Source organism: Balaenoptera musculus, chromosome 19 (genome assembly GCF_009873245.2).
Source record: "Balaenoptera musculus isolate JJ_BM4_2016_0621 chromosome 19, mBalMus1.pri.v3, whole genome shotgun sequence".
NCBI classification, from domain to species: Eukaryota; Metazoa; Chordata; class Mammalia; order Artiodactyla; family Balaenopteridae; genus Balaenoptera; species Balaenoptera musculus.
In genome coordinates, this window is record NC_045803.1 from 17,745,820 (window position 1) to 17,771,878 (window position 26,059).

Consider the following 26,059-nt stretch of genomic DNA (forward strand, 5'->3'; position numbering starts at 1 on the left):
GTTCCTCAGCCTGCCATTTCAGGCCTGACTCCTGCACCCCGGCTCTCTGATCCCGTAAGACATAATGGAGAACTGCGGTTGCCACTCAGTCTCACCTCTAAGCATTTGCACATGGTGATTCCCAAACATTTAATACCTTCTACAGGATAGACTATTAGTGGCCAGAAACCAGGGACCCCTCCATATAACCCCTGGCCTGAATTCAGGGTCTTGAGTCTGAGGAGAGGCCTCAGAACCAATGACAACAGTAGAGTGGCAGCAGGGGGTCCCAGGACACATCCTGGAGACCATGAGTGGGAGATGGGGAGAGTGAGGGCCTGAGACAATCTTTAGTCACCTGTGCATTGCTCATAAGTGCTTCTGAAGCCATGGAAACCTGTGGGAAGAGACTATGAAGGAAGGGCATCCATGGTGGGGTCTCAAGGGCTGATCCAACCTCCTATGCCTACCCTGAAGCAAGATGACCTGACTTTAACTTCTGGGCTTCAGTCCTTGGTGCTGCCTCTTACTAGCTGTGTAACCTTAAACTAGGACTCAATCTTCCTGTGCCTCAGTGTTTTTATCTGTAAAATGGGCATAAAAATGGTACCAACCTCATAGGGCTGATGTTGGTATCATATGCCTTAGTGTATGTCAAGTGTTAAATATGAGCTATAACTACCATCCACAGAATTAAGGCTTTTGTCAATGTTTTCAGTGCAAATGATTTAATGGATTTTGAAATTTTAGATGTGTGTTATATTAACCTTTAGAGTATTTGAGAAAATGTAATATTTAAGACTTTTTAGTGTCTTAATATACTGCTTTATGGTATATTAAGGTGTGAACCAAATGTTAAGTGTTTGCATAAACTTGTTAAATTCATACATTTCAGTGTTGAATTGAAATGCCTACCTATACCTACACATTTAGAATACTGATCTCTCAGTGTTGAAATGAGTGGTTGTTTCATAAACACCTAGTTAAAAATGGGGAAAGAGGGCTGAGTGAATGCTAGTTTTTCTATCCTTTAAAATCTTCTCATAGGGACTTCCCTGGTGACCCAGTGGTTAAACTCTGCACTCCCAATGCAGGGGGCCTGGGTTCGATCCCTGGTCGGGGAACTAGATCCCGCAAACATGTCACAACTAAGAGCCCACATGCTACAACAAAGATCCCGTGCGCCGTAACTAAGACCCAGAGCAGCCAAAATAAATAAATTTAAAAAAAAAAAAAAAAAACTTCTCATAATTGGATCACTTCTCCCCACTCTACAGCCACCTCTCCGGTCCAGCCTCCATGGTAATTCTGGTCTGTTTGCAGTAGCCTCCACAACGTCACCCTATATCCACTTGTCCTCAACTGCCCACCCCTACCCTCTACCCCGCACGCAGCTTTATCTCTCAGCATCCTTTAGGAAACTTTTAGAATTCTAGCTCAAATCTAGTCTATCTGCTCACAACTCTCCGTGGCTAACCAGCGTCTTCAGAATGCAGGCCCAGCTGCTCAGGCAACTACCATTCCACATAGGGCTCATCCGCTCACAATGTTTCCATAAGGAGACTCGCCCCAGGTTTCCCGAATGCTCCTCAATCGCACCTCCATGGCTCTGCACATGTTGGTCCCTCTGCATGTAAAAGTCCTCTACTCATTACACTGGGTGTCAGAAATGGGGACTCCACCCAGGAACGCTCCACTGTCTTAAAGGGGACAACCTGAAGTGACCCGAGCAGGCACCCCTCATTCGAAGCTTTAGGATTCGGAGGTGGGGGTCTGGGCAGGTGAAGGCCTGCGGCACAGAGCATCAACCTCTGCTGGGTCCCTCAGCACAGCCGCCAGAGAGCCGGTGGCTGAGCGAAGCCGGGAGAGTCGGGCGACCAAGCCCGGGCGCCGCGGGCTCAGCCAAGCCCCTACCCCAGCCCCCGGGCGGAGTCACCCCAGGCGGCGCCCTCTCCGAGCCACAGACCCGCCTCTATGAGCTGCAGACAACGTCTTCTCTCGCCCCTTCCCGCTCACTTTACCTCGGGCCGGACCAAGAGCTCCAGAACCGGATCAAGCAGGCCGACCCATGGTCACCAAAATGACCGCCGCCGGGAGAACGCCGGAAGTCCCTCCTTGACAGGTTTCGCAAAGTATGAGAGCGTCCTTCTCCTCGGACGCTCTCCTTCATTGGCCCAGCGCCGCAGACGCGCAGCGCAGAGACATCTGGGTAATGTAGTTTTCACCCAGACGCGGACGCTGGCTAGGGGCGCCCTCTCCAGACCTCTCGGCAAAGGCCAAGATGCCCAGCAATAGGCTCTCGGAAGTGGTGCCCCGAAGTTCCCATAAAGAGATGGGGTCTCGCTCCTCTCAAAGGGACGCACAAAGATTTCCGTGGTGTGTACTCTGCAACCGATCACAGAAATAATTAGAGACATTGTATTATGCTTCACAAAGCTACAAAATCAAAAGACACACTAAAGCTTGTCATTTCCATACGCAGTGCATCCACCTATTATCTGGAAGCTAATAAATACTATCTTATTTCTCTTCAAATACATGTGGGCTGAAGTCGATTTTATGGGCTACAGTATATTTGGGCAGTGACAAGAGAGGAAAACTCTAGACAGGGTCATATTGGGGAAAATGGGGGAGGGATGTTGGGTGACTGAGCAGGTGATCAAGTATGGAGCTCTGCTGCCGTTCCCACAGTAAACATCCCTGTCTATGTAGTCAGTGACTGTGTTCAACCCAGGAGTGTAACTGGAGGAAGCCAGTACCCTACCCAAATTCAGCTGCTCACTGTTGGAAAGGTCGATACTGGCGAGATAAGAGTTGCTGGAAAAGGAAAAATTGCTTTATTCAGGAGGCGGCAACCTGGGAAAATTGCACTAATGTCCTAAGACCATCTCCAAGCATCTGATTAGGAGACAAAGGTTTTGTTTTTTGGTTTGTTTATTTGTTTTTAATTTATTTTTATTGAAGTATAGTTGATTTACAATGTTGTGTTAGTTTCTAGTGTACAGCAAAGTGATTCAGTTTATATATATATGTGTGTGTATATATATGTGTGTATATATATATATATATATATATATTCTTTTTCATATTCTTTTCCATTATGGCTATTACAGGATGTCGAATATAGTTCCCGTGCTATACAGTAGGACCCTGTTGTTTATCCAGTCTATATATAATAGTTTGCATCTGCTAATCCCAAGCTCCAAATTGATTCCTCCCTCACCCCTGCCCCTTGGCAAGCACAGTTCTGTTCTCTATGCTTGTGAGTCTATTTCTGTTTTGCGAATAAGTTCATTTGTGTCATATTTAAGATTCCATATATAAATAGGACTTCCCTGGTGGCACAGTGGTTAAGAATCCGCCTGCCAATGCAGGGGACATGGATTTGATCCCTGGTCCAGGAAGATCCCACATGCCGTGGAGCAACTAAGCCCGTGCACTACAACTACTGAGCCCATGTGCCACAACTACTGAAGCCCACGTGCCTAGAGACCATGCTCCACAACAGGAGAAGCCACTGCAATAAGAAGCCTGTGCACCACAACGAAGAGTAGCCCCTGCTCACCGCAACTAGAGAAAGTCCACGGGCAGCAACAGAGACCCAATGCAGCCAAAAATAAATAAATAAATAGTAAATTTTAAAAATTGATAAATAAAATAAAATAAATGGTATCATATGGTATTTGTCTTTGTCTTTCTGACTTACTTCACTTAGCATGATAGTCTCTAGTTCCATCCATGTTGCTGCAAATGGCATTATTTCATTCTTTTTAATGGCTGAGTGGTATTCCGTTGTGTGTATATATGTATACTACTTCTACTTTATCCATTCATCTGTCGATGGACACTTAGGTTGCTTCCATGTCTTGGCTATTGTAAATGGTGCTGCTATGAACACTTTCGAATTATAGTCTTGTCCAGATATATGCCCAGGAGTGGAATTGTTAGATCATATGGTAATTCTATTTTTAGTTTTTTGAGGAACCTCCATAACATTTTCCATAGTGGCTGCACCAATTTACATTTCCACCAACAGTGTAGGAGGGTTCCCATTTCTCCACACACTTTCCAGCATTTGTTATTTGTAGACTTTTTAATGATAGCCATTTTGACCAGTGTGAGGTGGTACCTCATTGTGGTTTTGACTTGCATTTCTTTAATAATTAGCAATGTTGAGCATCTTTACATGTGCCTATTGGCCATCTGTATGTCTTCTTTGGAGAGATGTCTATTTAAGTCTTCTGCCCATTTTTTGATTGGGCTGTTTGGTTTTTTGTTATTGCGTTGTAAGAGCTGTTTGTATGTTTTGGAAATTAAGCCATTGTTGGTCACATTGTTTGCAAGTATTTTCTCCCAGCCTATGGATTGTCTTTATTTTTTTTTTTAACATCTTTATTGGAGTATAATTGCTTTACAATGGTATATTAGTTTCTGCTTTATAACAAAGTGAATCAGCTATATATACACATACATACCCATATCTCCTCCCTCTTGCATCTCCCTCCCACCCTCCCTATCCCACCCCTCTAGGTGGTCACAAAGCACGGAGCTGATCTCCCTGTGCTATGTGGCTGCTTCCCACTAGCTGTCTATTTTACATTTGGTAGTGTATGTATGTCAATGCTGTGGGTTGTCTTTACATTTTGTTTATGGTTTCCTTTGCTGTGGAAAAGCTTGTAAGTTTGATTAGGTCCCATTTGTTTATTTTTGCTTTTATTTCTATAGCCTAGTGAGACTGACCTAAGAAAAGATTGGTACAATTTATGTCAGAGGATGTTTTGCCTATGTTCTCGTCTAGGAGTTTTATGGTGTCATGTCTTATGTTTAAGTCTTTAAGCCATTTTAAGTTTATTTTTGGGTATGGTGTGAGCATGTGTTCTAAATTCACTGATTTACATGTGGCTGTGCAGCTTTCCAAACACCACTTGCTGAAGAGTTTGTCTTTTCTCCATTGTATATTCTGCCCCAGGAGACAAAGTATTTATGATATCATGAATGTCATACTGAAAGAGAGAGAAACACAGAGACAGAGAGACAGAGAAACCAGTTGTGACTGATGAATAATTAACTATTGGAGCAATGTTAATTAAATCGTTAATCCACATAAATCCATAGGAAAAGGCTTGGTAGATCCATCTCGATTGTTTTAATCTTTGGCCATCTTTCTCAATGCCATTTTTTTTTTTTAAAGCTGAAATCTTGAGTGTTACATCTTTTTTTTTTTTTTAACTTTGGGTTTATTTATTTATTTATTTATTTATTTATTTATTTATGGCTGTGTTGGGTCTTCGTTTCTATGCGAGGGCTTTCTCTAGTTGCGGCAAGCGGGGGCCACTCTTCATCGCGGTGCGCGGGCCTCTCATTATCGCGGCCTCTCTTGTTGCGGAGCACAGGCTCCAGACGCACAGGCTCAGTAATTGTGGCTCACGGGCCTAGTTGCTCCGCGGCATGTGGGATCTTCCCAGACCAGGGCTCGAACCCGTGTCCTCTGCATTGGCAGGCAGATTCTCAACCACTGCGCCACCAGGGAAGCCCCTCAATGCCATTTTTTAAAAATCCATTCTTTCTTCATGATTCAATAAATTGTTATTATTATATCTTAAACTATGTTTGACTCTATCCATGTGTTTTCTCTTCTGTCACAATGACCACCTAAATATTCCTCCACTAAAGCTAGAGTATTTATTAGCTGGAGACTTATACTTCTGTTGCACTACCCAGTGAAAACAATCCTCTTTACAGCTCCTGCTTTTCAAAATTTCCTTGGTTGACTTCAAGCATTTATTTTGGGGGGCAAATATTAAGTCAATCTTCATTCGAACAAAGATTAATTTAGATGGGTTTGGGAACAGATGACATTTCTAAAATGTCAATTCATCTCATACAAGGATATGATTTAGCTCTTTATCTGTTCAAATTTTATTTTGTACTTTTCAACAAAATTTTACATCTTTTTAGGATGACCTGAACACTTAATACTAAGCCTAGCAGAGCATCCAGCACTTGGCAGATGTAAAATCAAGGTGTAGAATGGACAAACGGGTGAATTTAAATGCTTAAGTTCAGCCATCAGGTCAAAGAAGAGCCAGGACTCAAGGCCCTGGCCTCTTAGCCCCAAGTCTCAAGTTCAGCTCCTGGCATGTGACCTTATTTTGCTCACCTGGCCAGACAGTAGAGAGATTTTACCAGTTATGCCACTCTTTTTGTGGGCCATGCTCACTGTAGCTGACATTGCCCTAGACCCTAGGAGAGAGAGGTGAAACCTAGTCCCTTCTTTGTAGCTTCACAAGTCTCCTACTGGTAACGCAATTACTCACTTCATGCTTTTAGAAGTAGGCTCGGAGGGTTCGGGACACGTGCCCCATGTGGCACATCCTGCAATTAAGACTTCAGAGCCTGAGCTCTTTCCATGACAACAACACTGCCTCTGGGTTAGCTTCTTCCATCCACTCCCTTCCTCCTGGCCCAAGACTTCATGGGGGTCCTGGTCCCAGTGGCAGAACCCAAGGACAGCAGTGGTACTAAGTGTCCCTGAAGAAAGGTCAGGGTCCTCAGAAGACATCCACCTAAGAAGTAGAAAATGGCGAATGCCACTGGGAAAAAGAGGGGACTTGTGATGAGCCTACTCAGGTCATCTCCTGAGTCGCCCTCCAATAACCGGAGGGACATTTAAAGGACTAGAAACTCTGCAACTGTGATAAAGGCCAGAGTGGGAGATATGCTATCTGTGGCCCCGGACAACACTTTTCTTTCCAGGCTGGTGAAGTCGGGGGTTAGATATGTGTTATTTTGCTTAATCTTCACACACAATCCCCATTTCGCAGATGAGAGAATGGCCTGAGAAAGTTACAGCAAACTTGCCCATGGTGCCACAGCTTGCCAAGGACAGAGCCTAGGCTTACCCTGGTTCTGACTCCGGTCCCCATGCTCTCAATGACCACATGTGTCACTTCTCACCATCTCTCAAGATCTCCTGCTGGGCCTCACATCCTCCCCACACAGCACGCAGACGATGGGCACACTGAGCGAAGCGGCAGTTATTTTATCAGAGTCAGGTGGGGACAGGTGTTGGATTCTAGCTGCAGCTGATAAGGAGAACAGGGCAGGAAGACCAAGCGTAGACCAGGCATCACTCGCAAAGATTATCTCCCCAAAGGGAGCAGTTTACAAATGTCTCCTAGAATATCATCCATCGCCGTGGACACTGTAAAGTTAACACATTCGTCGCTGAGGAGGATGGAACCCTGGGAGGGAGTAGGATGAGGAGGGACAGGACCTGAGCCCACAGCAGGGCGACCCTGTCTCCCCAGGATCACCTCACACCTCACCCTCAGTGATTCAGCTGCATCCCCAGCAAGAACCTCTGGCCCACAGACCCACCAGTGGAGAGGGGGCTGCCATCAGGCAGGCCAGGAGGAGGATGGCTCCCTAATCGCCTGTGCACAGGTGTCAGGATGGAGACAGAGCAACGAGCCATGCCAGGGAGGAGAGGAGATGACAAGGGTTCTGCAGGGCGTAGCAGGGGCTGGTCCTGAGGGAGGAGCAAGGTAGCGGAGGCTGGGTTTGTGCCACATCTCCTGCACCTGAGCCCCTTCTGTCATGCAGGTGCATGCAGGTGTTGTAAACAACCCCATGTGCCCTGTGTGCTTATATTAGTGCAAGAAACTCTGCTTTATGGGAAAACGTCTCGCTATGCAGTATCAACATTTTGAGGAAAATAGGGTAAAAGGCAGACTACCTATCTGGTAGTATGAGGTATGACAAGAACAACAACGAAAGAAAGATCTTTCCTCAGGAGATACATTACTAGCGCAGCTGAGCAGCTGCATGAAGCTAGAAGCTGCCTCAGGAGCCTCAGGCCCCAAAACACCTGAGTGGAATTCTGGCCTGTAGGCACTGAGACAATGTCGGTGGAAGTGGGGCTCTGAGCCAGAGGAATAGCCATCAAAGTGGGCACAAGAGGAAGTGAAGTGGCCACAAGCCAGAAACCTTACAAAGCCAAGGGAGTCCCTTCCTGGGAAAAGAGTCTAAAGGCAGGGGGTCATTTTCAATATTCCTAAAAGAGCTCTGACAGGACTCCTAGTGCGTGTGAGCTGAATTCTTCCTTTCCTGACAAAGATTAAAATTCTGCTCCTCCAATGCTAATTCCCCTCACCAAGAAAAAAATCACGTGTCAACACACTTGGTATGTTGCGTTGATATCAGTCCGCTGCTGTGTGGGAGCTAATTGGCATGCTGTGGACACATTCGGTAGCAGAAGAGGCTCGCTGTGCAGGTGGCCTGTGGTTGCATATCATATGTGCCGTAGGGTGGAGCAAAGGTTTATGTGTTTCATTGTTTATAGCTCTTGTCTCTCACATAACCCATGACTGCACGGTCTATTACCACGTGGCATATTGCAATATGCTGCATGTGGTTGTCAGGGTGGCGGATGGGGAGAGTAAATTACCATGAGTTTCAGAGGCTTGAGCTTGTCCAGAAATCCCAGCTCACTGTAGCAATCCTGGATTTTTTTCTATGGCTGCTTTTTCCCGTTCAGTAGTGCCGACGGTTTCGAGGGCTAGGTCCAACAGTGTCCTGCTTTCCGAGGACCACGGTGCTAACCACTCCGTAAAATATAGGGCAAGCTTCCGCTGAAAGCACAGACAGAAAACACTTCATCAAAGGAATCACCGGGGTAGGCGGCTCCCGTTTCCCCACCACTTGATAGTAACTCACATGTCCAATGCTTCCAGACTCACCTCCCACTGAGATCCACCCTCTCCCAGGACTGTTATATCCCAGACAGAAAACATTCTCTATGAGGCACTCCCAGCAGAAGGGAGCAGCTAGAGGGGCTAGGACTGGCGACCCCTCTGCCCTTGACCACTGCCCCCAGGCATACCAGCCTGCCTGCTTCTTCCCTTCCAATAAGCACCACTACCCCCAACTAACTATCCCTCATAGTGTGCACAGCTAATGACCTCCCCCTGCATTCAAAGACCGAAAGCCTCAGGGGGTTTCTGCAGGACTCCTGGGCACTGATCTGCCAGCTGCCCTCTAAATCTGTCCCTAGAAGCTGCCTGGAGATGACTATGGAAGGATGCAGTGAGATGGCATGGGGCAAGGGTCAGGAAGACCATCTGTACCCTCCTTCCTACCCTCACCCGTCTCAAAGGTCAGCTCTCTGGTCACCAGCAAGGCCAGCACAAGCAGTGTTCCCTTCATCGTGTCAGCGTTGGGATGCTCTGCTCAGGGCAGGGTTTCTGCTGCTTTATAAACCACTAGCTCCCTGAGCCCAGCCCACACCCCTCCCGGGAGCTCCACAGGCCTGTGGGCAGGCACCTGGCGTAGGTGGCTCCCTCAGCCCTCGCGGGTGTTTAGTGTGGGAAGCCCTTCCTACTCTGAGAGCACAGCTCCTGGAGAAGACGTGGTGGTATCTTTGCCAAAGAACAGCTGGAGCTGACATTTCTAAGGGACTCCATTCTGAGCCAAATGCTCTGTTGTCCCAGCCCCAGCCATCACCTGTTTTCCTGGTCATCCTTCCCCCCAGCCTATCTGGGCTCCAAAGGCAGTACTCTCCCGAACTGCGGAGAGGAAAGCACAGGAGGGTCAAGGACAGGTCTACACCACTACAGGGAGTCATCCAGCATCCTTACCTTTTCCCCAAGGTTAAGTCCTGGAGATAAGAATGAGGAGCTGGACCTTACCAAAGCCCCCTAAATATCTTAACTGCTGCAGTCTCTGGACTGGGCCCCGAGGACTGGCGGACACCAGCCTTGGGCTCTGAATCACTCCCTACCAGGGAAGTCACAGGACTTGTGGCCACGTGGGTTTTCTTAGGGGCCGGTAGTTCTGTCATTTTTGATCGTGCTGCCAGCTTTTCTCAGACCCTTAAGGGAGCAAGTTCCTGGGCACGCTCTTGACTCCCAGTGGCTCCAGCCTTGCCCCCTCTCCTGGCTGTCTCGCCCTCCTCCATCAGTGCACCTGGTCCCAAGAGGTGCTTGGACTGCATAGCCTATCCAGAAGCATCAGTAAACAGCTGTGGGTTTGTGGGGTTTGACTCCTGCATCAGAGACTCTGAGGCCCACAGCCTTACAGGCCACTGTGGATGGGAGTCCTAAGGCCCAGAGTGCTGGGTCCACCAGAGGTGCCCCTCCACATGCTGAAAACTCTCTCAAGAGTCAAGTTCAACTTTCCACTCTAGGAAAGCAGTTTGTTGGTGCAAACAAGATGAGATGGTCCTTGAAAACTCTAGCAGAAGGAAGCCTGAGAAAGCTTCCAATGTCCAAATTGGAAACAGTTTGACCAACAAAATAAATAACAGAATATTAGATGATAACCTAAAGTATAAAGTAATATGTGTGAGTCCATACTGATATAAATAAATGATTAAATAAATAAATGGGGGAGAAGAGACAAACATTCCCTACAGAAACATCCCGAATCATATATGTAGATTATCCCCTCCAGGAGGGGGAACTTACTGCCCTGACCTCCCTGAGAGTGGGCTAGACTTAGTAACTCATTTCCAAAGAAAACAGCAGGGGAAGGGGAAAATAGTGCAGAAACATGGCAAACACAACATTAGTCAAGTAATCATGGCTGATATACCCAGTGGTAAGACATACTGCTGCCATATATACCCTGATGAAAGGTGATGGGAAGGGCACTTAACTTCTGTGGTGTTCTCAAAACCCAAAGTCTGTACCCCAGTCTACATTATGAGAACAACAGCAGACAAACTCAGCTTGGGGATCATTCTACAATACCTGGCCAGTCCTCCTCAAGACTGCCAAGGCCATGACAGACAAGGAAAGAATGAGTCACTCCACAGAGCAGAGAAGACTGGGGAGACAAGACAATGAATGCAGTGTGTGTAGGTTGTATATTGGATCCTGGAACCCAAAGAGGACATTAGTGGACAACCTAGTGACATCCAAATAAAGTGTAGGGTTTAGTTATCAGTAATGTTCCAATGTTGATTCTCAGTTTCAACAAATCTTTGCAACTTTTCTATAAGTCTAAAATTATCCCAAATTAAAATTTTATTTTAAAAAAGCTTGCATTAGGAAAGGGCTACATCTGCTGCAACTCCTCTCTTGACCTTGTTCAGCACTTTGCCCTGACCTCACCAAATGTCCCCACCATCCAGGGACGTCTCAGATGGTCTTGTGGCATCCTCGGAAGGGCACTGGGCTGGATCCATAGCAGCAACCTGTGTTACTTCAGCACTCCAAGCTACTGGCGTCCTCATCTCACAGAGCTGGGGAGGGGATGGAGGGCAGTGTCTTCTGAAGGACAGGAGGCTTGTGACCCGTGCCCAGGTGTCCCACCACACTGAAGTCCTGCCCCACACAGACAAAGGGCAAGCACGTGCAGCCTGGGCCATATGGTGTTCACGTTCCTGCCCAGGAACTCTGAGGTACATCTGCAGCCACCTGAGCCCCTCATGGGGTGACCTTCAGAGGTATGGCCCCCAGGCATCAGTAGCCATGGCAAGGGAGGGCTCCACAGAGACCAGCTGACAGCTGGAGCTCAATACTTGGTGCCTCCTTGCCAAGAGCAGTTACCAGATGTGAATCCTATCTGGCATAAGGTTCTGATTGTGGTCACACAACTTGTGTCCCAACTTCAAATCTGGGCTTCAGCAAACCTTATTCTGCCAAAGGTGACTCAGAGAAAAGGCCAGCCAGGGGCCTCCAACAAAAAGTTACTTAATTCTGACTTATCAAAATATTTTAAACCTTCACCTAATTTAATTAATCCCAGGCAATATTCATAAGCACATCTACGGCAAATAGAAGTAAAAATATTCTTGTTTATCAACTCCAGAGAAATGGAATATTCCTTCCATTATTCTAACAAACATTGTGAAACACCCACTGAGTGTTGGGCCCTGTCCTAGTCCTGGGGATGCAGCAGCACACACAGCAAAGCTCTCGCTCTCCTGCAGCTCTTTACGCATCTAAGAGGGAGTGAAAGACAATCAACCAATGGCAAAAGTGCTATGGAGGAAGATGAAGTAGGGGGAAAAAAGAGAGTGCCATGGGGGGAAGGAGGGGACCAGCGCCTTTGATGTAAGGGATCAAGAGTATGGGGAGGACTTCCCTGGTGGCGCAGTGGTTAAGAATCCACCTGCTAATGCAGGGGACATGGGTTTGAGCCCTAGTCCGGGAAGATCCCACATGCCACGGAGCAACTAAGCCCGTGCGCCACAACTACTGAGCCTGTGCTCTAGAGCCCGCGAGCCACAACTACTGAGCCTGCGTGCCTAGAGCCCGTGCACCGCAACAAAGAGTAGCCCCCGCTCACCTCAACTAGAGAAGGCCCGCGCACAGCAACAAAGACCCAACGCAACCAAAAATAAATAAATAAATAAATAAACGTATTTTTTAAAAAAAGAGTATGGAGAAATTTCTCTGACGTGTGATATTTGAACAGACCTGAGAAATGAGGCAACGAAGCATGCAGCCACTGGGAGGAAGAGCATTCCAGGCAGGGAGGGCAGCACATGCAAAAGCCCTGCTACAGGAGCATACTCGGGCTGGTTAAGAAGCAGAAAGGAGGTCACTGAGGGAGGAAAGAAAGGCAGGGATAAGTTCACAGAGGCAGCGGGGGTGCGGGACTGGTTGTGCGAATGGCCCAGGGACTGTGGGCCTAGAAGGGGCTTGGCTTTTCCTGAAGTCAGAGCTCTGGAGAGGTGATGGGGGGAACAGTACAGAGACACTCAAGAGAAGAAGCAGGTTGGGGAAAATATTCCTGTGTAGATTGAGGTGCTGTTGTAACCACCCCCATGGCCTTAGAACTTAGTTATACTTTAAACTCTAAGCCTCTACACAAGACAAAATAATCGTTTAGTCATTAAACAAAGTCTAGTCCTCAAGTTACTCCTCAGGGGCTATAGATAATATTCAGAACCATATCCTTTGAGCTGTTCTGCAGATACTAAAGCCCCACCAGGTGGAGGAAGATGAGTACATGATGACCAGATGGTAGCCACGACACAAGCTGCCCCATTTCACACAATTCTGAGAACAGGCCTCAAGGAAATGGGAACAAACTGATCCTGGAACTGAAGATTAACTGTACTTAAAACAATCAAGATGATGGTGATCAGACCACTGCATTGCCAATTTCAAGATGACTGTCAGACCTGACTGTGCTACTCTGCCCCCTCCCTCGCCTATACACCCCTTAAACCCCACTTAAAAGCTCTTGCGCCTTGATCGGCAGTTAGGAGTTGCCCTTTGGACAGGAATCTGTCCTCTCCCCTGATTGCTGGCCTCTGGAATAAAGCAAACTTTCCTTTCCAACCTCTCGAGTATTGGCTTTCAAGCGGTGAGCAGCCAGGCCTGAGTTTGGTAACACTGTCAAAGTCACCAGGTGGCAGGACTTGATCAACAAGAAAACTAGAACTTCTGGGCCATCATGTAGGGGAGGTTTCGGGGCTCCAGAAACAAATTCGGGAGAGTGGCTCAACAGAGGCCACTGACAAGATCAAGGACACTGTGATGAAAGCAGGGCAGGGAAGGAGCCACCAGAGAGCCTGACCAAGGGTTCAGGACTTGTGCCCTGGCCTTCCTGGCACTTACTACCTGTGAGACCATTTGTAAGCACTGAGCTTCCTGAAAAACCCATAACATCAAGACCAGACTGTTTTCAAAGTCACATGCAGTTGTGACAGGCTGCCATGGGCCATCATTCAGGAGGCCTGATTTGGGACCATTTCTGCCCCTTTTCTGGTCAACCTGGGGATTTTCAGTTGTTCAGCTTCCCGTGTCAGCTGACCCTCCCACAGAGCCCCCAGATGGGAGGGAGGCTGAGCCAGTGCGCTCTGTGGACCGAAGGACCAGCATCTTGCTGTCACACACAGCCCCTCCCTGTGCAGCCCCGGGCAACTCCAAGCTGTGGCCTGGGAGAGGCCTGGCAGTACCTCCTGGAAAAAGAAGTGTCAGACAAGCTTGGGCCCCGCTGTGGGGCCCAGGGCAGGTATAAAGGGGGTCCAGGTGGGTGGGATCACCTGCCACCTGCCCCATGATGCGGGCTGGAGCTCTCCTGATGCTCTGCACTGCCTTGCTCCCGATCTCGGGCGGAAGTGAGTGGCTGGGACACGGGTTCCCCAAGCGTTCTGACACCTTCCCAGGGCAGCACTGAGCATGTCGGGAGGGGGAAGGGAAGAGTGTGCTCTGATGGGTGCCTTTCCAGGGAGGGTCACCTTATCTTTGTGTTTCAGATTGCGACATTTGCCCTGCCTTGAAGGAGACTCTTAGCCTGTTCGTGGCGGGAACCCCTGAGGACTATATGGCAAATGTGAGACAGTATGAAACAGACCCTTTGGTACTGGACACTGCCAGTCAACTGAAGAGCTGCGCTGACCGGAAGTTGACAGAGGAGGGTAGGCAAAACACTCTCGGTGTTCTGGTGGGTCCGGCTGTGCGTGTCTGTGCCTCTGGCACCTGTCTTGGGGCAGGTGAGGGGGGTCTGCTCAGGGCAGTGCGAGGTGGGGGAGCTCATTTCCTCTCCACCAGGGCCCTTCCCTGGGAACCTGGGAGGAGAAAGAGCCTCATGAATGAGGAGGTAGAGAGGATGCGGCAGACGCGCACAGCACGGGAGAGGCTCGGGTAGGAAGACTCAGTCCAGCCCTGGAGCTCTTGAGCTGGCCCTGACTAGGCCTTCCTGTCTCTGTGGCACCACCTGGCTTTGGTGTCAGGCCCTCAGCACTGGCCTCCCTGATGGCAGCCTCTCCAGCCCATGACCTGCATCTTCTGCAAACCATTAACACTGAGTCCTTGCCTTCTCCAAACGTCAGTTCCTTTCCCTTAGTGCCTCAAGTCCCCTACTCCATCCCACCTAAAACCCACATTGCCCTTGTTCCCTGCACCCCAAAGGGCCATTCTGTGCCTCAAATGCCATAAGAGGAGGCTGAGTCCAAAAGCTCCACTCCTGCCTTCCCCAGGCCTGGGATGCCCAGAGTGGAGGACCAGAGTGAATCCTCCCTCTGTTGCCCCAAGAGGTGGTGGGAACAAGCCACTGCTTCAGCTGCAGGTGTCCAAGGGGCAGAGGGGGGAAACAGACGGGGGTCAGCTCATCCCTGGAGACTCCCAGGGGCCACTGTGGAGCCCTGCCAGGTGGTCCTCAGCAGCCTCCCCCACTCTATCCCAGACTGCCCTCAACCCACCAGGGAGACCCCTCTTCTCTGTTCCACTGGAGGAAGCTTCATTGGGAGGCATCCACCTTTACCTGCTCAGATCCAGAGGCTACCCTCCAAATAAGCCTGCAGCCCTCTCCCCAGTGTTCAGTGCAGCTTGATGTCTCCGGGACCCCAGAGGCCTCACCAGGTTTCCTGACCTTCTCTTTGCAGGATAAATATACTCAAGTCCTTTGTGTTGATGGAGCTGTCCCTGCCAGGAACCCCAAGGAAGCCACTTGCCTGATCACTGAGTAGTGTCAGCAGCCTGCCATGTCCAGGTGTCTGATTAGAGGATTCCAGCAATAAAATCCTTGCAGTTCACAGGAGAGTGCTTACTCACTGGAGATTGGGCTTTGGAGTTGGGGGAGAGGGAGGATGTGCCCACAGTGGAGACCATCAGAGTGCCTTCCAACTGCAGCTGGATTTTAATGCTGTCAGATGTTGCTCCTCCACAAATTCAATGGGAGGGGGAGGGGTAATGATAATTACATCAGCCAGAGTGTCTGATCATTTCTGTGACCAGGACCCACAGGTCACGTGCACTATCGAACAAATTCGAGCCTCCCAGCAACCTTGAGGGATAGGAGTAATCATCCTAGTCTTACAAGGGAAGGAACTGAGGCTCAGAGGGGATAAAACGTTTGCCAAAGATGACATAGCTTCCCTCACCCGTCCACTGCTGGGGAGATGAGGTTGGCTAACTCACTGTGTGACTGTGCACATATTACAGGCCTCCTTTGGGCCTCTGGTTCCCACTTACAAAATTGAAATACCTCCAATCTCCAAGGCTGTGGTGAGGCCAAAGTAAAATAATGGGTGAGCTAATTGGTTCAAGATGGCGGAGTAGAAGGACGTGCTCTCACTCCCTCTTGCGAGAGCACCAGAATCAAAACTAACTGCTGAACAATCATCAACAGGAAGACACTGGAACTCACCAGAAAAGATTCCCCACATCCAAAGACAAAGGAGAATCCACAATGAGATGGTAGGAGGGGCACAATCACAATAAAATCAAAACCCATAACTGCTGGGTGGGTGACTCACAAACTGGAGAACACTTATACCACAGAAGTCCACCCACTGAAGTGAAGGTTCTGAGCCCCATGTCAGGCTTCCCAACCTGGGGGTCCAGCAACAGGAGGAGGAATTCCTAGAAAATCAGACTTTGAAGGCTAGCAGGATTTGATTGCAGGAATTCGACAGGACTGGGGGAAACAGAGACTCTTGGAGGGCACACACAAAGTAGTGTACGCATCGGGACCCGGGGCAAGGGGCAGTGATCCCATAGGAGACCGAACCAGACCTACCTGCTAGTGTTGGAGGGTGTCCTGCAGAGGCGGGGGGTGGTTGTGGCTCACCATGAGGACAAGGACACTGGCAGCAGAAGTTCTGGGAAGTACTCCTTGGTGTAAGCCCTCCCAGAGTCCACCATTAGCCCCAACAAAGAGCCCGAGTAGGCTCCAGTGTTGGGTCACCTCAGGCCAAACAACCAACAGGGAGGGAACCCAGCCCCACCCATCAGCAGACAAGCAGATTAAAGTTTTACTGAGCTCTGCCCACCAGAGCAACACCCAACTCTACCCACCACCAGTCCCTCCCATCAGGAAACTTGCACAAGCCTCTTAGATAGCCTCATCCACTAGAGGGCAGGCAGCAGAAGCAAGAAGAACTACAATCCTGCAGTCTGTGGGACAAAAACAACATTCACAGAAAGACAGACAAGATGAAAAGGCAGAGGGCTATGTACCAGATGAAGGAACAAGATAAAACCCCAGAGGGCTTCCCTGGTGGCGCAGTGGTTGAGAATCTGCCTGCCAATGCAGGGGACACGGGTTCGAGCCCTGGTCTGGGAAGATCCCACATGCCACGGAGCAACTGGGCCCGTGAGCCACAATTACTGAGCCTGCGCGTCTGGAGCCTGTGCTCCGCAACAAGAGAGGCCACGATGGTGAGAGGCCCGCACACCGCGATGAAGAGTGGTCCCCACTTGCCACAACTAGAGAAAGCCCTCGCACAGAAACAAAGACCCAACACAGTCATAAATAAATAAATAAATAAATAAAAGAACGTGAATTTCTTTAAAAAAAAAAAAAAAAAGATAAAACCCCAGAAAAACAACTAAATGAAGTGGAGATAGGCAACCTTCCAGAAAAAGAATTCAGAATAATGATAGTGAAGATGATCCAGGACCTCGGAAAAAGAATGGAGGCAAAGATCGAGAAGATGCAAGAAATGTTTAACAAAGACCTACGAGAATTAAAGAACAAACAAACAGAGATGAACAATAAAATAACTGAAATGAAAAATACACTAGAAGGAATCAATAGCAGAAGACAGCCTAAGAGACCTCTGGGACAACATTAAACGCAACAACATTCGCATTATAGGGGTCTCAGAAGGAGAAGAGACAGGGAAAGGACCCGAGAAAATATTTGAAGAGATTATAGTCGAAAATTTCACTAACATGGGAAAGGAAATAGCCACCCAAGTCCAGGAAGCGCAGAGAGTCCCAGGCAGGATAAACCCAAGGAGAAACACACTGAGGCACACGGTTATCAAATTGACAAAAATTAAAGACAAAGAAAAATTATTGAAAGCAACAAGGGAAAAACGACAAATAACATACAAGGGAACTCCCATAAGGTTAACAGCTGATTTCTCAGCAGAAACTCTACAAGCCAGAAGGGAGTGGCATGACATATTTGAAATGATGCAAGGGAAGAACCTACAACCAAGATTACTCTACCCGGCAAGGATCTCATTCAGATTCGATGGAGAAATCAAAAGCTTTACAGACAAGCAAAAGCTAAGAGAATTCAGCACCACCAAACCAGCTCTACAACAAATGCTAAAGGAACTTCTCTAGGTGGGAAACACAACAGAAGAAAAGGACCTATGAAAACAAACCCATAAAAATTAAGAAAATGGTAATAGGAACATATATATCGATAATTATCTTAAACATGAATGGATTAAATGCTCCAACCAAAAGACACAGGCTTGCTGAATGGATACCAAAACAAGACCCATATATATGCTGTCTACAAGAGACCCACTTCAGACCTAGGGACACATACAGACTGAAAGTGAAGGGATGGAAAAAGATATTCCATGCAAATGGAAATCAAAAGAAAGCTGGAGTAGCAATACTCGTATCAGATAAAATAGACTTTACAATAAAGAATGTTACAAGAGACAAGGAAGGACACTACATAATGATCAAGGGATCAATCCAAGGAGAAGATATAACAATTATAAAAATATATACGCCCAACATAGGAGCACCTCAATACATAAGGCAACTGCTAAGAGCTGTTAAAAAGAGAAAATCGACAGTAACACAATAATAGTGGGGGACTTTAACACCTCACTTACACCAACGGACAGATCATCCAAACAGAAAATTAATAAGGAAACACAAGCTTTAAGTGACACAATAGACCAGATGGATTTAATTGATATTTATAGGACATTCCATCTAAAAACAAGAGATTACACTTTCTTCTCAAGTGCACATGGAACATTCTCCAGGAGAGATCACATCTTGGGTCACAAATCAAGCCTCGGTAAATTTAAGAAAATTGAAATCATATCAAGCATCATTTCCGACCACCACACTATGAGATTAGAAATAAATTACAGGAAAAAAGTGTAAAAAATACAAATGCATGGAGGCTAAACACTGCACTACTAAATAACCAAGAGATCACTGAAGAAATCAAAGTAGAAATTTAAAAAATACATAGAAGCAAATGACAACAAAAGCACAATGACCCAAAACCTATGGGACACAGCAAAAGCAATTCTACGAGGGAAGTTTATAGCAATTCAATCTCACCTCAAGAAACAAGAAAAATCTCAAATAAACAATCTAACCTTACACCTAAAGCAACTAGAGAAAGAAGAACAAACAAAACCCAAAGTTAGTAGAAGGAAAGAAATCATAAAGATCAGAGCAGAAATAAATGAAATAGAAACAAAGAAAACAGTCGCAAAGATCAATAAAACTAAAAGCTGATTCTTTGAGAAGATAAACAAAATTGATAAACCATTAGCCAGACTCATCAAGAAAAAGAGGGAGAGGACTCAAATCAATAAAATTAGAAATGAAAAAGGAGTTACAACGGACACTGCAGAAATACAAAGCATCATAAAAGACCACTACAAGCAACTCTATGCCAATAAAATGGACCATCTGGGAGAAATGGACAAATTCTTAGAAAGGTATAACCTTCCAAGACTGAACCAGGAAGAAATAGAAAATGTGAACAGACCAGTTGCAAGTAATGAAATTGAAACTGTGATTAAAGATCTTTCAACAAACAAAAGTCCAGGACCAGATGGCTTCACAGGTGAATTCTATCAAACATTTACAGAGGAGCTAACACCCATCCTTCTCAAACTCTTCCAAAAAATTGCAGAGGAAGGAACACTCCCAAACTCATTCTATGAGGCCACCATCACCCTGATACCAAAACCAGACAAAGATACTACAAAAAAAGAAAATTACAGACCAATATCACTGATGAATATAGATGCAAAAATCCTCAACAAAATACTAGCAAACAGAATCCAACAACACATTAAAAGGATCATACACCACGATCAAGTGGGATTTATCCCAGGGATGCAAGGATTCTTCAATATACGCAAATCAATCAATGTGATACACCATATTAACAAACTGAAGAATAAAAACCATATGATCATCTCAATAGATGCAGAAAAAGCTTTTGACAAAATTCAACACCCATTTATTATAAAAACACTCCAGAAAGTGGGTATAGAGGGAATGTAATTCAACATAATAAAGGCCATATACGACAAACCCACAGCAAACATCATTCTCAATGGGGAAAAACTGAAAGCATTTCCTCTAAGATCAGGAACAAGACAAGGATGTCCACTCTCACCACTCTTATTCAACATAGTTTTGGAAGTCCTAGCCACGGCAATCAGAGAAGAAAAAGAAATAAAAGGAATACAAATTGGAAAAGAAGAAGTAAAACTGTCACTGTTTGCAGATGACATGATACTACACATAGAGAATCCTAAAGATGCCACCAGAAAACTACTAGAGCTAATCAATGAATTTGGTAAAGTGGCAGGATACAAAATTAATGCACAGAAATCTCTTGCATTCCTATACACTAATGATGAAAAATCTGAAAGAGAAATTAAGGAAACACTCCCATTTACCATTGCAACAAAAAGAATAAAATACCTAGGAATAAACCTACCGAGGGAGACAAAAGACCTGTATGCAGAAAACTATAAGACACTGATGAAAGAAATTAAAGATAATACAAACAGATGGAGAGATATACCATGTTCTTCGATTGGAAGAATCAATATTGTGAAAATAACTAAACTACCCAAAGCAATCTACAGATTCAATGCAATCCCTACCAAATTACCAATGGCATTTTTTACAGAACTAGAAAAAAAAATCTTAAAATTTGTATGGAGACACAAAAGACCCCGAATAGCCAAAGCAGTCTTGAGGGAAAAGAACGGAGCTGGAGGAATCAGGCTCCTTGACTTCAGACTATACGACAAAGCTACAGTAATCAAGACAGTATGGTACTGGCACAAAAACAGAAATATAGATCAATGGAACAGAATAGAAAGCCCAGAGTTAAACCCACGCACATATGGTCACCTAATTTATGACAAAGGAGGCAAGAACATACAATGGAGAAAAGACAGCTTCTTCAATAAGTAGTGCTGGGAAAACTGGACAGCTACATGTAAAAGAATGAAATTAGAACACTTCCTAACACCATACACAAAAATAAACTCCAAATGAATTAAAGACCTAACTGTAAGACCAGACACTATAAAACTCTTAGAGGAAAACATAGGAAAAACACTCTTTGACATAAATCACAGCAAGATCTTTTTTGATCCACCTCCTAGAGTAACGGAAATAAAAACAAAAATAAACAAACGGGACCTAATGAAACTTAAAAGCTTTTGCAAATCAAAGGAAACTACAAACAAGACAAAAAGACAACCCTCAGAATGGGAGAAAATATTCGCAAATGAATCAATGGACAAAGGATTAATCTCCAAAATATAGAAACAGCTCATGCTGCTCAGTATTAAAAAAACAAACAGGGCTTCCCTGGTGGCGCAGTGGTTGAGAATCTGCCTGCCAATGCAGGGGACACGGGTTTGAGCCCTGGTCTGGGAGGATCCCACGTGCCGTGGAGCAACTAGGCCCACGAGCCACAATTACTGAGCCTGCACGTCTGGAGCCTGTGCTCCGCAACAAGAGAGGCCACGATAGTGAGAGGCCCGCGCACCGTGATGAAGAGTGGCCCCCGCTTGCCGCAACTAGATAAAGCCCTCACACAGAAACGAAGACCCAACACAGCCATAAATAAATAAATATACCTTTAAAAAAAAAATCTCGCTTAAAAAAAAAAAAAAAAGAAGTAATGGATCTTGATCATGGTGGTTTTTCCAGTTTCCACAACTGTCAAAATTTACAAATTGTACTCTTTAAATATATGTACTTCCTGTATGTCAATTACACTTCAATAAAGCTACTTAAACAACAAAATTTAATTAAATATAGCAAGGTTTAAAAATACAATTAGAGGGCTTCCCTGGTGGCACAGTGGTTGAGAGTCTGCCTGCCGGTGCAGGGAACACGGGTTCGAGCCCTGGTCTGGGAGGATCCTACATGCCGCGGAGCGACTAGGCCCGTGCGCCACAGCTACTGAGCCTGCGCGTCTGGAGCCTGTGCTCCGCAACGGGAGAGGCCACGATAGTGAGAGGCCCGCGCACCGCGATGAAGAGTGGCCCCCGCTTGCCACAACTAGAGAAAGCCCTCGCATAGAAACGAAGACCCAACACAGCCATAAGTAAATAAATAAATAAATAAAATTAAAAAAAAAAAACAATTAGAAACAACTTAATAGACACATAGAATGCAGCATGTAATAGTTAATATGCCCTGTTTTCAAGCATATGTAGGATAGTATAAAAATTGACCATGTATTAAGGATATAAAGTAAGCCTCAAATTTCAAAGTATTTTAAAATCATCCAGAGCATATAATCATCCAGAGCAATGCAATGATGATAGAAATCAATAGCAAAAAATGTTGAGAAAATCCTCATATCTATGGAAATTAATGATTAGAGTGGATTGCTTTTACTGTGTAACAAATAACCCCAAAGTTCAATGGACTAAAATATGAATCACTTATGATCACTCGTGGGCTGTAGTTTGGCTGGAATTTCAGCTGATTAAAGGTGGGCTTGGCTGGACCATACCCATTCAAGGTATGGGTCTCACAGGACTTGGCTCCTCCTGCAGGTTGGGCTCGAGTCTGATCTACACCTGCTCATTCCAGGGCTCAAGCTAAAGAACCAGCATATACCAGGGGAAAGATAGTCTCGTAGTGATGACAGAGATGTGAGAAGAAAGACCAACTGTACAATCATATTGAAGCAACTGATTGCCTATTATCTGCTCACATCCCATTGTTCAAATCACATGACATAGCTGAGCCTAGTATCAATGGAGTGAGGAAGTGTACGGCTGCAGTGTAGCTGCAGAGACAAAGTAAATGTTTTTGAGCAATAATTTAATCTACCACAAACTGACAAAACTGTGGGGATGGGGACATTTAAAAGGCACAAATAAGCAATATTATTCATTTAAAAGGAGACTTCACTAAAGACCCTTTAGTCATCAAAATAAGTAGATATTATGAAAACTTTATAACAATTTTTTAAATTTAGATAAAACATAGAAATTCCAAGAAAAACATCCCAAAAACTGACATGAGAAGAAAGAGAAACCCCAAATAGTTCTTATGGGCAAAGTGCTAGCTGTCCTAGGATCTTTCCATAGAACCAGTCCTGGGAAGATGATACTGGTTTTACCTTCCTTCAGCACTGGCTCCCTAAAATGTGCTTAGATAAATGAGAAATGTTGTGTCTGAGATATTATTTAGTGGGAAATCTTTTATTTGGGGACTGTACCTGAACAGGGAGAGCTATGACTGGTATATAGATACTGAATGACTGTATGATTAGGATGATATAAAGGCTGTTGGAAAGCTAGGCAATGACTTCCTTGAACTGAAGTGGGCAATTGATATATATCTTACAAATGATTGTACCCCATGCAGTGAAAGCACACAGGAGCTGTCCTCCTATTTTGTTAGATGTTCTGGATCAGCATAATACTGTTGCAATATGCTTAGGTGAACCACATGCACTTTGGCTTTAACTCCCAAACAGATATCATCCTGTGTGGTGGTATGGAACTTTAGACCACTGCTGGACCCCAGAATAAAACTGAAAATACTGGGCATGTAGTATGCCCTTTTATCCTTTCATAAATGTAAGTAAATTTAGTGTCAGATGAATGCCTATTGTGTCTGTGAGTTTTATTGCCAATCAGAATCTGAGACCATTGCTGAGGATTGTGCAGTCCTCTATTTATAAAATTGAATTAAATTTTTAAAAATTCTCACAAGAAAATCCCAGATGCAGACGGCTCTTCTGGTAAGTTTCAGCAAACACTCAATGAGGAAATAACTCCAGTATTGTACAAATGCTTCCAAAGAATAGACAAATAGGGTATCAGTCGGTATCCCTGCAGGAAACAAATGACACTTGCACAGGATTCATGAAGAGTTTAATGAATGGCCTATTGCTGTGATATGAGCAGCGCCAAGGGAAACCAATTTAAAAACAAAAACAAAAACAAAAACACTCATGGCCAGCAACAGCAAAATGCCTAAAGAAAGGCAAGGAAAAGAAGCTGCTAACTAAAATCCAATGATACCTGTAGTTGAAGAAAAGGACCTTTGGCCTCCAGGAGAGGAATGCAGCCACTGCCAACTGCAGCCCTGAAGGAAAGCAGCTGAAAAATAAATAACCCAATCTCACCTTCCTCTTGCCTTCCAATGTCCTGCCATATCTCCCACCTTCCAATCAACCAAAAACCAAAAGACAAAGTAACCCAGTGACACAATCCGAAAAAGGCCATATCCTGGGGTACAGAGCAGGTTGGGGAAAGGGGGAAACTAGATCTCTTGGAACAAATGGAAAACATCACTAAATACCCCAATTAATGTAATGAGGCTAGTGTCATGACATCAAAATCCAACTACTCAAGGTCATAGACAAAAAAATCTAAACCAAATATTAACAAGTATATGAAATTACATATCAAAAAGATACTATATGTTGGGACTTCCCTGGTGGCACAGTGGATAAGACTTCGCGCTCCCAATGCAGGGGGCCTGGGTTCGATCCCTGGTCAGAGAACTAGATCCCACATGCGTGCCGCAACTAAGAGTTCACATGCCACAACTAAGAAGCCTGCCTGCCACAACTAAGACCTGGTGCAACCAAATAAATAAATAAATATTTTTTAAAAAACATTAAGACTAAAAAAAAGGATCTATATGTTGATTAACGAGAATTTATACAAGAAATGCAAGGTAAGTTTAATATTAGAAAAACCTTTGATGTAACTTATCACTTCAACAGAACTAAGGGAAAAACGTATATGTTTATTTCAATAAATGCAGAAAAGATGTGTTATAAAATTCATCATCTTTTCTTGAATTAAAAAAACTCTTAGAGGGACTTCCCTGGCGGTCCAGTGGTTAGACTCCATGCTTCCAATGCAGGGGGCGCGGGTTCGATCCCTGGTCGGGGAACTGAGATCTCACATGCCGCGTGGTACCGCCAAAAAAATAAATAAATAAAATAATTAAAAATTAAAAACTCTTAGAAAGTAGAAATAAAAGAATATATCCTTAATCTAATAACAAGTGTCTACCAGAAAAAATTCCCACAGTAAACTTCCTATTTAATGGTGAAATACCAAAAGCTATCCTCTTGAATGTGGATAAAGGGTAGCCAGAAATACTTCATAATATTTTTGTAACTTTCTTGTAAGCCTGAAATTATGCCAAAACAAACAATAATAATATAAGATAAAAAGCTGTCAAAAACAAAATAAAACAAAGCAAAAACCTTCTTTTGGGTTTAGATAGAAGATAAGGATGCCTACTTTTACCATTGTTATTCAACATTGTACTAGAGATCCTACAAATGCAAGAGAAGAATAATCTATGTAGATTGAAAAGGAAGAAATGAACAGGTATTAGATATAGTTATATAAGTCCAAAAGAATCTACAGATAAAGTATTAGACAGTCTTTTAAATGCTGCATGTAAGTCAGTATAGAATAATTAAAATGTTCTATATGGCAGCACAAACATCTAGAAAATTACATTTTAAAAGGAGATAACATTCACAACAGCATTAAAAATAACAGATGCCTAGGATAAATGAACTAATAAATGAATAAGAGATCTAGATATAGATATAGAGAGATGGATATATAGAGATATAGATATATAAAACTTTATTGAGAGAAAATAATGAAGACAAATAAATGGAGACATGTACCATCTTCATAGAGAGGAATACTAAATATCTTAAATTTTTTTAAATTATCTCCAAATCGATCTACAGATTTAATGTGTGGTTAGGTCAAACTCAACAAGCTGGTTCTAAATTTACATGGAAATGCAGAGGGCCCAAAACAGCAGACACTCTGGAACAAGGCCAAAACGGAAGAACTCTCTCTACCAGAGTCAAGAACTAAAGCTTTAGTTTGTACTTAACACTGTATGGTATTGGCATTGAGACAGACAAATACAACAGTGGAATAAAATAAAACACACGTAAGTAAATCTCTATTCCTACACGAGGCACTTTCCTTTTTTGACAAAGGTGGCACTGAAAAGCAGTGGGAAAGGGATGAAATTTTCCTATGGGTACCAGGACAATAAGGTGTCTACATGAAAAAGTAACTGGACTCCTACCTCACAACCACACACAAAATTTAATACTATATGGATTA

The 26,059-nt window shown here is 44.9% G+C and overlaps 2 protein-coding genes across 3 annotated transcripts in view; one reads left to right on the plus strand and one right to left on the minus strand.

Annotated features, from left to right (window-relative positions):
* Nucleotides 1–2,143, minus strand: part of ZNF181 (zinc finger protein 181) — an 86,960-nt gene extending 84,817 nt beyond the window's left edge. Inside the window, exon 1 of one of the 2 annotated variants that reach the window (XM_036832430.1) lies at nt 2,001–2,143. The gene's annotated coding sequence lies outside the window, so the exon portion shown is untranslated. The remainder of the gene's footprint in view (nt 1–2,000) is intronic. The other variant, XM_036832433.1, reaches the window with a different exon arrangement.
* The window catches only part of LOC118884682 (major allergen I polypeptide chain 1-like), a 91,006-nt gene extending 75,609 nt beyond the window's left edge, over nt 1–15,397 (plus strand). The window contains exons 4-5 of the mRNA XM_036832437.1: nt 14,195–14,356; nt 15,323–15,397. Of these exons, the coding sequence (XP_036688332.1) occupies nt 14,195–14,356; nt 15,323–15,327 (167 nt within the window). The 3' untranslated portion in view covers nt 15,328–15,397. The remainder of the gene's footprint in view (nt 1–14,194; nt 14,357–15,322) is intronic.
* Nucleotides 15,398–26,059: the final 10,662 nt, after the last annotated feature.